General features: G+C 41.6%; 1 protein-coding gene across 5 annotated transcripts in view; it reads left to right on the top strand.

The window, feature by feature from the left end:
• LOC140735561 (zinc finger MIZ domain-containing protein 1-like) overlaps positions 1 to 14,281 on the top strand; it is a 241,122-nt gene that overhangs the window by 208,187 nt on the left and 18,654 nt on the right. For all 5 annotated transcript variants that reach the window (XM_073060760.1, XM_073060768.1, XM_073060776.1 and 2 more), the window contains 5 exons: positions 2,058 to 2,163; positions 4,456 to 4,616; positions 6,880 to 6,947; positions 8,443 to 8,511; positions 9,993 to 10,240. In XM_073060760.1, coding sequence (XP_072916861.1) covers positions 2,058 to 2,163; positions 4,456 to 4,616; positions 6,880 to 6,947; positions 8,443 to 8,511; positions 9,993 to 10,240 — 652 coding nt within the window. The remainder of the gene's footprint in view (positions 1 to 2,057; positions 2,164 to 4,455; positions 4,617 to 6,879; positions 6,948 to 8,442; positions 8,512 to 9,992; positions 10,241 to 14,281) is intronic.

Below are 14,281 nucleotides of genomic sequence, written 5' to 3'. Positions count from 1 at the left end.
AGGGGATGAATATTTTGCTGTGTCTTTTGGAAAATAAATATTAATGTGTTCATATTCAAATTCACTATCATGGATCACATAATTAAAATGGCACTGGCAGGAATTTATAAAGTACATATTCAAAATCGAGGCAACCTATGGGCAATCTGCCTAGTTGTTAGAGTAATGCATTTTTTCAGTCACATCAACAAGGATTTTTCCCTGTTAATGCTCTTGAGAGAATCACCAGAAAAACTATTCAGTCCCTCTTAAAAATTTGTTTGATATCCAGTCACCATTTCAAATATGTGCCTGCTGAAGCTTGAAAGGTTGATGGATATTTGTTATGTGAGAGCCTGCAAAGGTGAAAAAGCCATCCATTAAAGGTGGGAACAAAAGAGATTGGGGCATTGTGACAGGGTATGGAGCTGATGATTGTGGTGTTGACAGCTGTTCAGTTGCGATCAAGATGTGTGGAGACAATATGAACGTCGGAGGCCCAATAGGAAGCCGCTAGATGTTGAATTTATCATTTACTGGAGATTGGACAGAGATTAAGTTGATTAGAGGACAGGAACAGCAGATGGGTAAGTCAGTGCTATATCTACAAAGGTACGTTGAAAAGGTCCTTTAGGAGCATAGATGTGGTTACTGGGGCACAGATAAAGTGAGTAGCAAAAAGGATTTTCCCCAGGGTAGGGGTCTGGGATGTAGTTTTAAAGTGTGAGAGGAAAGATTTAAAAGAAAGCTGAGGGGCAGCTCTTCCACACAAAGCGTTAGTATGTGGAATGAACTGCCAGAAGAAGCAGTAGCGATAGATACCATTACCACATTTAAAAGGCAATTGTATAGTCATGTAGATAGGAAAGGTTTGGAGAGATATGGGATAACTACAGGCAATGGGACTAGCTCAGCTGAGCAACTTGGTCAACATGAAGGGCTTGTTTCCATGGTCTATTTGAATCTACAACTTTAGCTCATTTAGAATTTAGTCAGCATTGTCCTGAGGAGTGAAGACATTAGTAACTACCTGACCAAAGTCTTCACTCCTCAGGACAATGTTGACTAATTCACCAATGCTCCAAGAGTTTGGTAGAAGCAGTAAAGGTGTAAGCTATTTTCTAACAACGGCGGCATGGTAGTGTAGTGGTTAGCACAATGCTTTACAGTACAGGCGATATGGGTTCGATTCCTTTCAGCTTCTGTGAGGAGTTTGTAGGTTCTTCCCGTGCCTACGTGGGTTTCCTCCGGGTGCTCCGGTTTCCTTCCACAGTCCGAAAGAGATACTAGTTGGTCATTTTAAATTGTCCCATGATTAAGCTATGATTATTTTGGGAGATTGCTGGGCAGTGTGGCTCAAATGGCCTATTCCACACTGTATCTCAATAAAATTTCAAAATTAGAGCTATAAGGGACTTGGGAGTACTTGTGCAGGATTTTCTAAAGGTTAACTTACAGGCTGAGTCAGTGAAGGGGCAAATGCGATGTTAGCACCCATTTCTAAAGGACTAGAAAGTAAGAGCAAGGCTGTATTGCTGTGGCTTTATAAGGCCGCATTTGAAGTATTGTGAGGAGTTTTGGGCACCTTATCAAAGAAAGGGTGTGCCAGCATTGGAGAAGGTCCAGAGGAGGTTTGTGAGAATGATCCCAGGAATGAAAGGGTTAACAGGTGTGGAGTGTTTGATGGGCCTTTACTTGCTGGGGTTTATAACAATGAGAGGGATCTCATTGAAGCATATCAAATATCGAAAGGCCTAGATAGAGTGGATGTGGAGAGAATGTTTCCTATAGTGGGGGGCTTCAGAACAGAGATGGGGAGGAATCGCCAGCCAGGAAGTGGTTAATCTGTGGAATTTATTGGGTATATTTAAAGTTGATAGGTTCTTGATTAGTAAGGGCATCAGAGGTTATGGGCGGAAGGCAGGAGAATAGGGTTGAAAGGGATAATAAATTTGCCATAATGGAATGGCAGAGCAATGTCACTGAAATAAACTGCTGTGCTTGATCGAATTTAAGCTCCATTGAACCTGGCGTAAGTTTTCTGTTACTAATTCACTCTCATTCTGGTGATCTTGCAGTCACATCTGTTTGTGCTACAGTTAGTGCACAGACCTTCAGTTCGATCGGTATTACAAGGCCTCCTGAAAAAGAGACTCCTGCCCGCAGAGCACTGTATAACTAAAAGTGAGTATTGTCAGATCCTTAATCAATTCTGATGGACGGAGGGCAGGGAGGGGTACCATGTTACAGAGTCATAGCACTCTACAGCACAGAAACAGGCCCTTTGGCCCATCTAGTCTGTGTCGGACGCTGTTCCCTCTGAGCTGTGTGAGTGCGCAGTAACTGAAATGCTTCCCCACACGAAGCCTCCGTTGCTGCACAGCTGGAATTTTCTTTTATATTTTGTTATTTAGTAAATGTTATTATTATAACTGCCATGCGGTTCTCAGACTGAGTAAAAATTTCCTGCTCAGAGCAATGACGCAGCTGTAAAAAAAGAATTAGAGGGAACGTTAATGCCAAACTATTATACTGCCTAATCCCAACACCTAAAATGTTAAGATTTTTCCAGCGTTAGAATAATTAATGCTAGCAAATAGCTATTGATTCTAAAGATCCCTGGATCTCTGTTTTCCACGGCCAATTATGCAAAGATGTGCAGTTTGGTCCATTATTTGGCCACTGTAAAATTGCCCCTGTGCGTAGGTTAGTGGTAGAATGTTGGCTGGGGGTGGGGGGGGGGGGGTGGATAAAATGGGATCAGTGAATTATTGGTCTAAATCAGGGGTTCCCAACCCGGGGTCCGTGGGCCCTTTGCTTAATGGTTTTGGTCGATGGCATAAAAAAAGGTTGAGAACCACTGGTCGAAATGATGATGATTATTGAGGTGAACCAAACAGTTTGTGAATCTGTCATTTCTAATCAAGGATTTACTTTATTCACCATATTCATTTATGTGTATTAGGAATTTGCTGTGGTATGTTAGGGTGTAATGTGCAACAAAAAATAACATTCAACAATTATAAAGAATAAAGAATTATATAAAAATAAAGTTAGAGGTTGAAGTACAGATAGGGAATAGAATACGCATAAATACCATTGAGTGTTTACAGTGCAGTAATTAAGGTAATTGAAGTGGTTGCAATGTCAAACTAGAATGATAAGATTAACTGCCTGGGGGGAAGAAACTTTTAAGATGGCGTGAAGTTTTTTTGTTTTAATAGCCCAGTAGTGTTTTCCAGAAGGGAGCTTTTGGAAAAGGCTATTTGCTGGGTGGGTAGTGTCTGTAGTGATATTTCCTGCCTGCTTCTTTGTTCTGGACACACAAAAGTCCTGTAGTGATGGGAGACTACAGCCAATGACCTTTTCTGCTGACCTGGCAGTTTGCTGTATGTCAAAGTTTTTGGTGACATGCCAAATCTATGCAAACTTCTAAGAAAGTAGATCTTCTGTTGTGCCTTCTTTGTGATGGCCCTTACGTACTAGTCTCAGGACAGAACTTCTGAGAGGATAACACCATGGAATTTAAAGGTATTGACCCTCTCCACCTTCGATCCCATAATGAAGACCATCTCATGAACCTCCAGCTTCTTCCTGTAGTCGATAATCAACATCGGTTCTGCTTATGTTAACTGAGAGCTTCAGTGTTTACAGTATGTGTGTGGTTCATTAATTTATTCTGGACAGTGGACATCTTCAGAAGATTAATGCATGGGTACTTTGGGATGGTAATCATTAGACTCGCTGTTTTGGGGGTGAATGTTGATTGTCCTGCACTTATTTAGCATGAGTATCATTTTTCAAGCTTTAGAGGTTCACAACGGTCATGCCAGGAATGAAAAAGTTGTGAGGAGCATGTGATGTCTTTTGGAATTTAGAAGAATGAGGGGGAAATCTCGTTGAAAGCTATCAAATATTGAAGGACCCAGAAAGAGTGGGTGTGGAGAGGATGTTTCCAATAGTGTGGGAGTCTATGATCAGAGGGCATAGCCTCAGGATACAAGGAGGTCTCTTTAGAACAGATAGTGAATATGGAATTCATTGCTACAGACGGCTGTGGAGACCAAGTCACTGGGTATATTCAAAGTGGTGGTTGACAGGTATTTGATTAGTAAGGGTGTTGAAGATAATGGGGAGAAGGCAAGAGAATGGGGTTGAGAGGGATGATAAATTAGCCATGATGGAATGGTGGAATAGATTCAATGGGCTGAATGGTCTAATTCTTTTCCTTTGTCTTGTGGTTTGATACTTTGGTTTATTTAACTTGTTTGATGAAGTGAAGTACTGCAACACTGCCAGGAGTTGAAATGTTATTCAGTCTACAGCAAAGGTTCTCAACCTGGGGTCCACGGACCCCTCAAGTTATAGTAAGGCTTCATAGCATAAAAATAGTTGGGAGCCCCCTGATCTACAGAAGCCAAGTCATTTTTACACAATTTTGTAAATATTCTTATATTTATTTTTTCTATGTATCAGTCAAGCGGAATTTCAACAGTAGCGCAGTCTCTTCAGGTAACCCCGGGCTAAATGGGGAGGATGGTGTTGAACAAACAGCAATTAAAGTGTCATTGAAATGTCCGATCACATTCAGACGAATCCAGCTTCCAGCACGAGGACACGACTGTAAACACATTCAGGTCAGTAGAAGTAACATGGAGTCATAGAAAAGTACAGCACAAAAACATTTAGTCAGTACCGAAACCATTGATACTGCCTACTCCATCGACTTGCACCAGGAAGTTGGCCCTCCATACCCCCAACCATCCATGTACCTGTCCAAACTTCTCTTAAACACTGAAATCGAGCTCTCATGCACCACTTGTGCTGGCAGCTCATTCCACACTCTCATCACCCTCTCAGTGAAGAAGTTTCCCCTCATGTTCCCCTTAAGCTTTTGGCCTTTCACCCTTGTACTGCAGTAACACGTGGCTGATATCACAGCGATTTCTCTCTTACCCTCCTGAGCAAGAAATGCCACTATTTTAAAATTGACTGGATTAAGACAGATGTAGCATCTTTAGGATTGAGAAGTAGGCATGAGCAGGGGTTTTATTGACACTAATCTGACAGATTCCAAATATGTTAAAATAATCCTGGCTCCCCTAAATGAGAACACCATTTGGACTTGGGTCTTCAAAGTTCTGAAGAAGATTTATCATTCTGAAACTCTTAACTTTTTTTCATCTCTATAGCTGTGCCCAACCTACCGAGGATTTCTGTTATTTTGTATTTATATTTTAGCCTAGATAATAACTCCATGTTTGGCATTGTTATAAAGGAAAGAGTGCTGCATTTCTCACCTAATCTTTGGGAGGAGCACAGAGGAAATTAAAACAAATTAACCAGTGGAGTGAAAGTGTCTCTACTAATTGTACATAGAACATAGAATAGTACAGCATATTACAGGCCCTTCGGCCCACAATGTTGTGCCAACCCTCAAACCCTGCCTTCCATATAACCCCCCCACCTTAAATTCCTCCATATACCTGTCTAGTAGTCTCTTAAACTTCACTAGTGTTTCTGCCTCCACCACTGACTCAGACAGTGCATTCCACGCATCAACCACTCTCTGAGTGAAAAACCTTCCTCTAATATCCCCCTTGAACTTCCCTCCCCTTAACCGTAAAGCCATGTCCTCTTGTACTGAGCAGTGGTGCCCTGGGGAAGAGGCGCTGGCTATCCGCTCTATCTATTCCTCTTAGTATCTTGTACACCTCTATCATGTCTCCTCTCATCCTCCTTCTCTCCAAAGAGTAAAGCCCTAGCTCCCTTAATCTCTGATCATAATCCATACTCTCTAAACCAGGCAGCATCCTGGTAAATCTCCTCTGTACCCTTTCCAGTGCTTCCACATCCTTCCTATAGAGAGGCGACCAGAGCCGGACACAGTACTCCAAGTGTGGCCTAACCAGAGTTTTATAGAGCTGCATCATTACATCACGACTCTTAAACTCTATCCCTCGACTTAAGAAAGCTAACACCCCATAAGCTTTCTTAACTACCCTATCTACCTGTGAGGCAACTTTCAGGGATCTATGGACATGTACCCCCCAGATCCCTCTGCTCCTCCACACTCCTAAGTATCCTGCCATTTACTTTGTTATTGTAGAAAAATACAAATTCCAAAACAAAAGAGTAGAATATCAGACCTTTGTTCGTACCCAGTCCTTTATTCCTTGATTGGACAAGAGTTGTGCACTTTAGAAACAATATTGGAAACGTTGGTGTTCCTGGTTTTTCTATGGTAATTGTGTTTGCACACTGGGATTTGATGCTGAGAAAACCAAATTAAAACACATGGAAATAGTAACCATATGTTATGAGCCCTACTTCCTGTCACCATCATCTGTGAGTATTAGTAGGTAAGAGTGGGAGTTTTGCTGGTAGAATTCCAATAACTTGAGCCTACATAAGGCTGGCACTGTATCAAGATGGTTAGCTATTACAGTACCAGCAACCTGGGTTCAATTCTTGCCACTGTCTGTAAGAAGTTTGTACCTTCTAACTGTGACCTCATGGGTCTCCTCCAGATGCTCCATGTTCCAAAAGCATACGGGTTAGTGGATTAATTGATTGCATGGGTGCAAGCCCGTCGATCCGGAAGCGACTGTTAACCATCAAATTTTAAATGATTAGAAAAATAAGATGACCCATTCTGCCAGTTTTATTGCCGAAGTCTTGTTTCAATTTTTAAATAATTATCTGAAGTATTACTTAAAACAATTATTATAAAAATGATCTATTTTGCAATACAGTTTAATAGCAAATATTTCTCCCAGGATTCAGTGAGATTTCCAGGTATAGAATGCATGTGTCCAACCTAAGTAACACTTTGAAACTATCGACAAATTTTATTCTCTGTGTTTCACAACAGAATAATTGCTTTCTTCCCCTTATCAGTGCTTTGACCTTGAGTCCTATCTACAGCTGAACTGTGAACGAGGAACTTGGAGATGTCCAGTGTGCAAGTAAGTACAAAGTGTAACTTCTTCAGTTATTCAGTGGGGGAGTTATATTAACATTGATATAATAACGACGTTTTTTAAAAATAAACAGGCAGTCATAAATTATGATCCCAGGAATTAAAGGGTTAACATATGAGCATTTGATGGCTCTGAGCCTATACTCACTGGAATTTATAAGAATGAGGATGAATCTCATTGAAACCTACCAAATATTGAAAGGCATGAATAGAGCGGATGTGGAGAGGATATTTCCGATAGTGGAGGAGTCTAGGATCAGATGGCACAACCTCAGGATAGGGGGATGTCCCTTTAGAACAGAGATGAGGCAGAATTTCTTTAGCCAGAGGGTGTTGAATCTGTGGAAGGCAAGTCATTGGGTACATTTAAAGCAGAAGTTGACAGGTACTTGATTAGTAAAGGCTTCAAAAGTTATGGGGTGAAGGCAAGAGAATGGAGTTGAGAGGGATAATAGATCAGCCATGATGGCAGAGCAAATGCATGGTAGGCTGGAGGGTCTAATTCTCCTACTACTTATAGTCCCATGTTTTAAACATGCCTTTCAATTGTCCTCCCTTTTCTTTCAACCACAGGATTTCTATGGTACATAATCCTTTCTTTCTTTCTTATAATGGCATTTGGGGGGGGTTCACCATAACTACCCTGGTCTTGTCCTTGATATCTGCACCCCATGGAATGCAACATAGTAATCTTGACCAATTTTATTAGGGCAACTGCATGAATTTAGCCATGTGGTTAGATCTGTCACTGTGGCATAGATAGTAGTCTTAGAGTCATATAATTAAAGAGTACTACAGCACAAAAACAGGCCCTTTGGCCCATCTAGTATGTACCATGTTATTCTGTTTAGTCTCATTGACTAGCACATGATGAAGAGTCGCAGCAGAAACATCGACTTTATTCCCCTCCCTGAACCCTGCCTGATTTGCTGAGTTTCTCCAGCACTTAGAATGTATTGCTGAAATCTTAACTCCATTTCCTTTTCCACTAAAGCTGTCCAGCCCGCTGAGTACTTCTAGCATTTTTCGAAAAATGCACTTCATCTTTTCATCTCTTTTGTGTGTAGTGCCAGGCATCTTAGAACCACTGCAATTGTTCATACTGGGAGGGAGTACCGGGAAAACTGGGGGCCACAGTAGCATAGCGGTTAGCGCGACACCATTACAGCTCAGAGCGTTGAAGCTCAGAAGTTAATTCCAGTGCCTTCTGTAAGAAATCATTGCATCTTCCCCCGTGGAATACATGGCGCTTTCCCCAAGTGCTCCAGTTTCCAACCATGGTCCAAAGATGTCGGTAGGTTAATTGGTCATTGTAAATTGTCCAGTGATTAGGTTAGGGTTAAATCAGGGTTGTTGGGGGTTGCTGGGGTGGTGTGGTTCAAAGGGCCTACTCCATGCTTTTTCGCTAAATAAATAAATACATATACTTTTGATATTTCAAGTTGCACTGCATTATTAACTCTAGCCTTTACTTCCAACAGCAAAACAGCACTGCTGGAGGGCTTAGAAGTCGACCAATATATGTGGGGCATTTTGGCAGCCATTCAAAAGTAAGTGAATATATTTCCTTTTTTGTTTGTGACTGCAACTGCATCAATTCTCTTAGGTATATTGCCATGCAGTGTTATTAGAAAATCAGCTGGTAGGTTGTTCCAAGCATCTAGTCCTTCTGCAGGCTCTGGCTGTCTCATCTGCTTCTGATTCTCCAGCTAATCCCAGACCGCTTCGTTGATGTTGAGGTCAAGGCTCTGTGGAATTCATACCTTCTGTTGTGGAATTCCTTGTTCTTCTCTTCACTGAAGATAGTTTTTTTATGATCTTGGCCATGTGTTTGGGGTCGTTGTCTTGCTGCAGAGTGTAGTTGGGACCCATCAGACGCCTTCCAGCTGGTATTGCATGATTGCTTGTACATCTCAGCGTTGAGGATTCCGTCAGTTCTGACCAGATCACCATTTGCAGAAGTGCAGCCCCAAACCTGCAGGGAACACCTGCCATGCTTCACTGTTGGCTGCAGACACTCATCCATGCAGTGCTGGCCAGCTCTTCTACGGACAAACGGCCTCAGGTTAAGCCAAACATTTCAGATTTCGACTTGTCAGTCCGGAGCTCTTGCTGCCATTGTTCAGCACCCTAGTCCTTGTATTTTTGTGCATAGATGAGTCTGTTGGCTTTGTTTCCACTTCAGAGGAATGGCTTTTTGGCAGCAGCTCATCCACGAAGACTACTTCAGTCAAGACTTCTCTGGACTGTAAAGGGGCGCAGAGCTGATGGCTGTAATGGACTTCTTCCAATTTAGAAGGAACGTCAGTTTGATGAGTCTTTCATCTGCTGTGCTCAGTTTCCGTGGCCGACCACTTTCCCCATTTCTTTGTGCTTTTTCAGAAGATCTTGGACAGCACATCTTAAAGCTACTGACGGCTGCAAATTTTCTGTTTGAGAGACCTTGCTGATGCAGCATAACCACCTTCTGTCTTGTTGCAATGCTCAGTCTTGTAAGAACCGATGATTTAAACTTTCACCTCACCTTTCAGATTGGTTGTCCCTAGCCCAACTTGATCCCTTCTACACTCATTTCTGGTTTCAGTTAATTGGTTTACTTCATTGAGCTCATTATATCATTGATCATTAGTACCTGTTTGTTTTCTTTGTTTAATCATGCACTGGGCTATATATCTACAAAGTAATTAAGTTTTTTTTTAACTAGAAAAGTGGCCTATTACTAAACATGTTACTCTCTGTAATTAAATTATCTGTAACGTAATTCTTTTGGAAAATGAATGTTTGGGAATCTCAAATTTGCTCTTTTCTACTATCACACTATTGCAGAAGACAAAAATATAAAACAAAATTTATATAAAAGTCTATAATGCCTAAGACTTTTGTATAGGACTGTATATTCTTATTGTAATTTATAGTAATTTTTATGTATTGCCACAAAACAACAAAATTCACAACACATGTCAGTGATAATAAACTTGATTCTGATTCCAAAAGCATTTGTCTAAGAAATTACTCTGTTTAATTTGCCTAGCACGGAGTTTGAGGAGGTTACAATTGACCCTACGTGCAGCTGGCGGCCTGTACCAGTGAAGTCGGACATCCACATAAAAGATGACCCTGATGGCCCCATAGCCAAGAGGTGTAAGACGATGAGCCCCAGTCAGATGATCATGCCCAATGTAATGGAGATGATTGCTGCCCTGGGTCCAGGAACATCTCCCTATCCATCTCTGCCACTTCCACCAGGGGGCAACAATAATGGTGACTACCCTCATCAGAGTAAGTTCAAGTTTGTCATTCAACCATACACTTGTATACAGCTAAAGGAGACATCATTCCTCTGGGGCCAAACTGCAAAACACAGTACATATAGTCACACACAGTAGATACGGTTATGATCCAGTCACAAGATATTCGCACAATATAGTAAATACATCTGCACAGCTGTGCCACTCCAGACTGGTACAGGAACACTGTATCGGCCATATACTCAGCTTGCTCAGGAAGATTTTTTACCGATTTACGTATATTTTATGATCCTTATAGTAACAATTATTATTTGCAGTCCATACCTCCCTCCTCCATGTACATGTCCAAACTTTCCTTAAATGTTAAAACTGAACTGATGCTTCACTTCCACTGGGTGCTCATTCTGCACCCACACCACCCTCTGAGTGAAGAGGTTACCCCTCAGATTCCCCTCAAATATTTCACCTTTCACTCTTAAACCTATGCCCACTAGTGCTGGTCTTTTCCAACCAGAAGAGAAAAGGCCTTCTTGCATTGACTGTATCCACACAGGATGAAAGCAAAATGGAGGGTTATGTGGGAAGGAAGGGTTAGATTGATCTTGCAGTAAGTTAGAAGGGCAGCACAACATTGTGGGCCGAAGCATCTGTACTGTTCTACCCTTTCCTGTGTCAGTTTGGAGGATCAGAAGACAAAAGCCTGCATTTTGTAAGGTGACTGGAGATTTGTGATGATCTTTATTTTTGTCAGTGGTGGAAAACAATGGGAAATGATATTTTAAACTGGCTAAATTGAGGGTTTGGGAGACAGGATTGAGAGCTGAGCCTCGAGCAGCGGTAGATGGCAAACTTGAGGTACAGATGTAATGATTGGGGGGGAGGAGTGGGATGGACGACCTTGCAAACCAATGCCAGACAAGGTGTTGGAGGGTGTGGTGTGAGGTATTTCATTCACATGGCACATTTTGAGTTTCATATTTCACTCTCCTCGATGTTGACGGGAGATGTTTTCGAAATTGAGACTTGTATGATTATTGCTGTGTTAAAACTGTAGTTTATATGTTCCCCTTTAGTTTTGTGTTTTCTTCCTTGATGCCTTTGTCCAGGTGGACAGTATGTTAGTTTTTGTGCGAGGGGGGAGTTGGGGATTTGGGGTCTGATGTTCTTCTTGGTGTTTTTCTATGTGAGCCATCTGTTAGTTTTCTGTGTGCAAGAGGAGGGGGTTGGGGGTTAGGATTGATGTTCCAGATGGGCAATCTATTGGTTTTTGTGTGAGGGAGGGATTGGGGGGGTTTGGCATTTGCGAGTTTTTTTTTCTTTTTCTTTTATGTGCGGCGGGGGGTGGTTCTTCTTTCAATGACTTCCATGGTTTTGCTGTATTTCGTGGCTATCTGGAGAAGACTTATCTCAGAGTCATATTCTGCGAACACACTTTGACAATAAAATGAACCTTTTCCAGTCTAGCACTGTGAATGAAGCCTGCTTTCTCCTGAAAGCGCCCAGCTGTGGATGCCCGGACACGGCCTGCCCAGTGTTACACTGCGGTGCTGCAACTCGGCTGATTTCTTCCCAAGTGGCCCTGGAATGCAAGTTACATCAGGGGTGCAAGGATTGTATTTACACTTAAGTAGCTGGTAATTCTAAAAAGATCAGAATCGGGGACGGCAGTTAGTGTAACGTTATTACACCACCGCTGTCTGTAAGGACTTCGTATATTCTCCCATTTCTTCTGGGTGTTCCAGTTTCCTGCCTCATTCCAAAGACGTATGGGTTTGTAGGTTAACTGATCACATGGGTATTTTTGGGCAGCGCAGGCTTGTTGGGCCGGAAGGACCTATTATGTGCTATATGTCTAAATATATTTCTTCTAATGGTCTGGAGTGGTAATTATATTTTACTTGGGGTGGGGGGAAGTTATTGTCAAATGTGCACAGTGCTGAAAAATGTCCATGTTTTGCTATTGAACTTCAAATTATATAATCCCATAATTTTTATGTAGTTGCTATTTGTTCTGCTACATCTTATTCTAAATAGCTTAGCTCAACAGAAGCATCGACTCTTTCTTCTTGAAAAATGGAGCACATTCCTGTGTTAGACCTAGTGACCTGGTGAAGTCTAAAAATAAATTGATTCTGTTGGATGAAATCAAGATTAACCATCTCCTAGCTCAACTGCTTGTATGTTTTCAGCTTTACTCCACTGTCTCAATGCAGAGGTGTTATAATACATATTTATATTGTGTGATCATTTAAGACCAAAGTTGGAAGGGGTGTGAAGGGCTATGGTCCAGGTGCAGATCAGTGGCACTGGGCAGAAAAATGGACTATAAAATATGGGAGCAGAATTAGCCGTTCCCTCTCAACCCCATTCTGCTATATATTTTATGATTTTATTCTCCTGCTTTCTCCCAGAAACTTCTGATGCTCTAACTAATCAAAAACCTATCAGATATCAATAGTAGTTTGGCATGGACTAGATGGGATGAAAGGCCTGTTTCTGTATGTAGTGCTCTATGACTCTTTAAAAATGATCCAATTTTGTCTTTTACTTTTATTAAATTGCACCAATCCACTTGGTATAAGGTGTACTGCAGTTTTGGTGTGACAGATCATGTTGCAACTACGTGCTTATACAGATAATCAGATGATGAAAGGTTAAAGCAGAGGCATGGTAAACTAGATACAAACTTCACTTTTAACTTAACAGGTCCAAAGTGGGTCTGGTTTAAATATGCATTCACACCCCACAAAATTTTATCCCATGCTCATTTTAATGAAACATGAAATTAGCCAACACACCCTTCCTGAAGAAGGGTCTCAGCCTGAAACGTCAACTGTTTGTTTATTTCCATTGATGCTGCCTGACTTGCTGAGTTCCTCTAGCATTGTGTGTGTGTGTGTGTGTGTGTTGCTTTGGATCTCCAATATCTACTGGATTTCTCGTGTTTATGAAATTGGACAGCCTCTGTGGAAGAACAAACCAGTTAATGTTTTCGAACAAGAAACAAACTCCTGGAGGAAGTCAGTGGACTGAGCAGAATCTGTGGGGTCCTGATTCAGGGTCTTGAACTCGAAATATTGTCCTTCTTCCAAATCCTCGCTCCACCCAGTGATGTTGCTTGAACCACAGAATTGCTCCAGCGGTTTGTCTTTAGGACAGAGATGAGGAATTTCTTAAGCCAGAGGGTGATGAATCTATAGCTTTCGTTGCTGCGAATGGCTGTGGGGGCCAAGTCATTGGTTAAATTAAAAGCAGAGGTTGATAGGTTTTTGATTAAGTAAGGGCATCAAAGGTTATATGGCCAGATGGCAGGAGAATGGAGTTGAGAGGGATAATAAATCAGGCATAATAGTACTAATAAGCAGACTTGATGGGCCAAAGTGCCTAATTCTGCTCCTCTGCCTTATTGTCCCAGATTCCAACATCTGCAGTTCCCTGAATCTCCAGTTAATATATTTGGTCAGAGCTAGTGAAGAGGGGAGGGGTTACAATCTTCAAGACAGATCTGGGAAGGAGTGAGGTGCTTAAAGAAAAGTCTGTGTGAAAATTGGTTTAGACAAATTAGGTGATAAAGAGCATGAACACTGACCATTAAGGAAGCATTTTAAGTGAGAAAGGGGCATGAGCATGATAAGTTCCTGAGAACTGTGTGGAGAAGGGAACATGGTTTCTCAGTCCACAGGTATTGCATGGCGGCATGAGTTCCATTATTCCCTGTTTCCAGCATCTGCATTTTTATTTGTTTTCATGAAGCCAGCCTGCGTTTGTAGTGGGTACTCACCTATTATGAGACAGATTAAAACTCAGACTTTAGTTATTGGGTGATGCCAGTGCTGGGTTTCAAAAGCAATGTTCACAGAAGGAAGAGAATAATAAAGGAAAGGAGGAACTATGAATCATCGTGGAAAGGAATGAGTTAAGTAACAAACAAGTCAACAAATCATGTTTACATTCTTGCAGTGTTAGATCAAGGAAAAAGCTTATTGGATATGGGCACTTCAGTCTGAAATAACAAACAGAAAACTGGTTTGGCACTTGACCTTCACGTAACCAGCAGTCACACACACAGGAT

This window comes from Hemitrygon akajei, chromosome 1 (genome assembly GCF_048418815.1).
Source record: "Hemitrygon akajei chromosome 1, sHemAka1.3, whole genome shotgun sequence".
In the NCBI taxonomy this organism is placed as follows: domain Eukaryota; kingdom Metazoa; phylum Chordata; class Chondrichthyes; order Myliobatiformes; family Dasyatidae; genus Hemitrygon; species Hemitrygon akajei.
The sequence above is the reverse complement of the archived record's forward strand: the minus strand, read 5'-3'. Positions and strand labels throughout refer to the sequence as shown.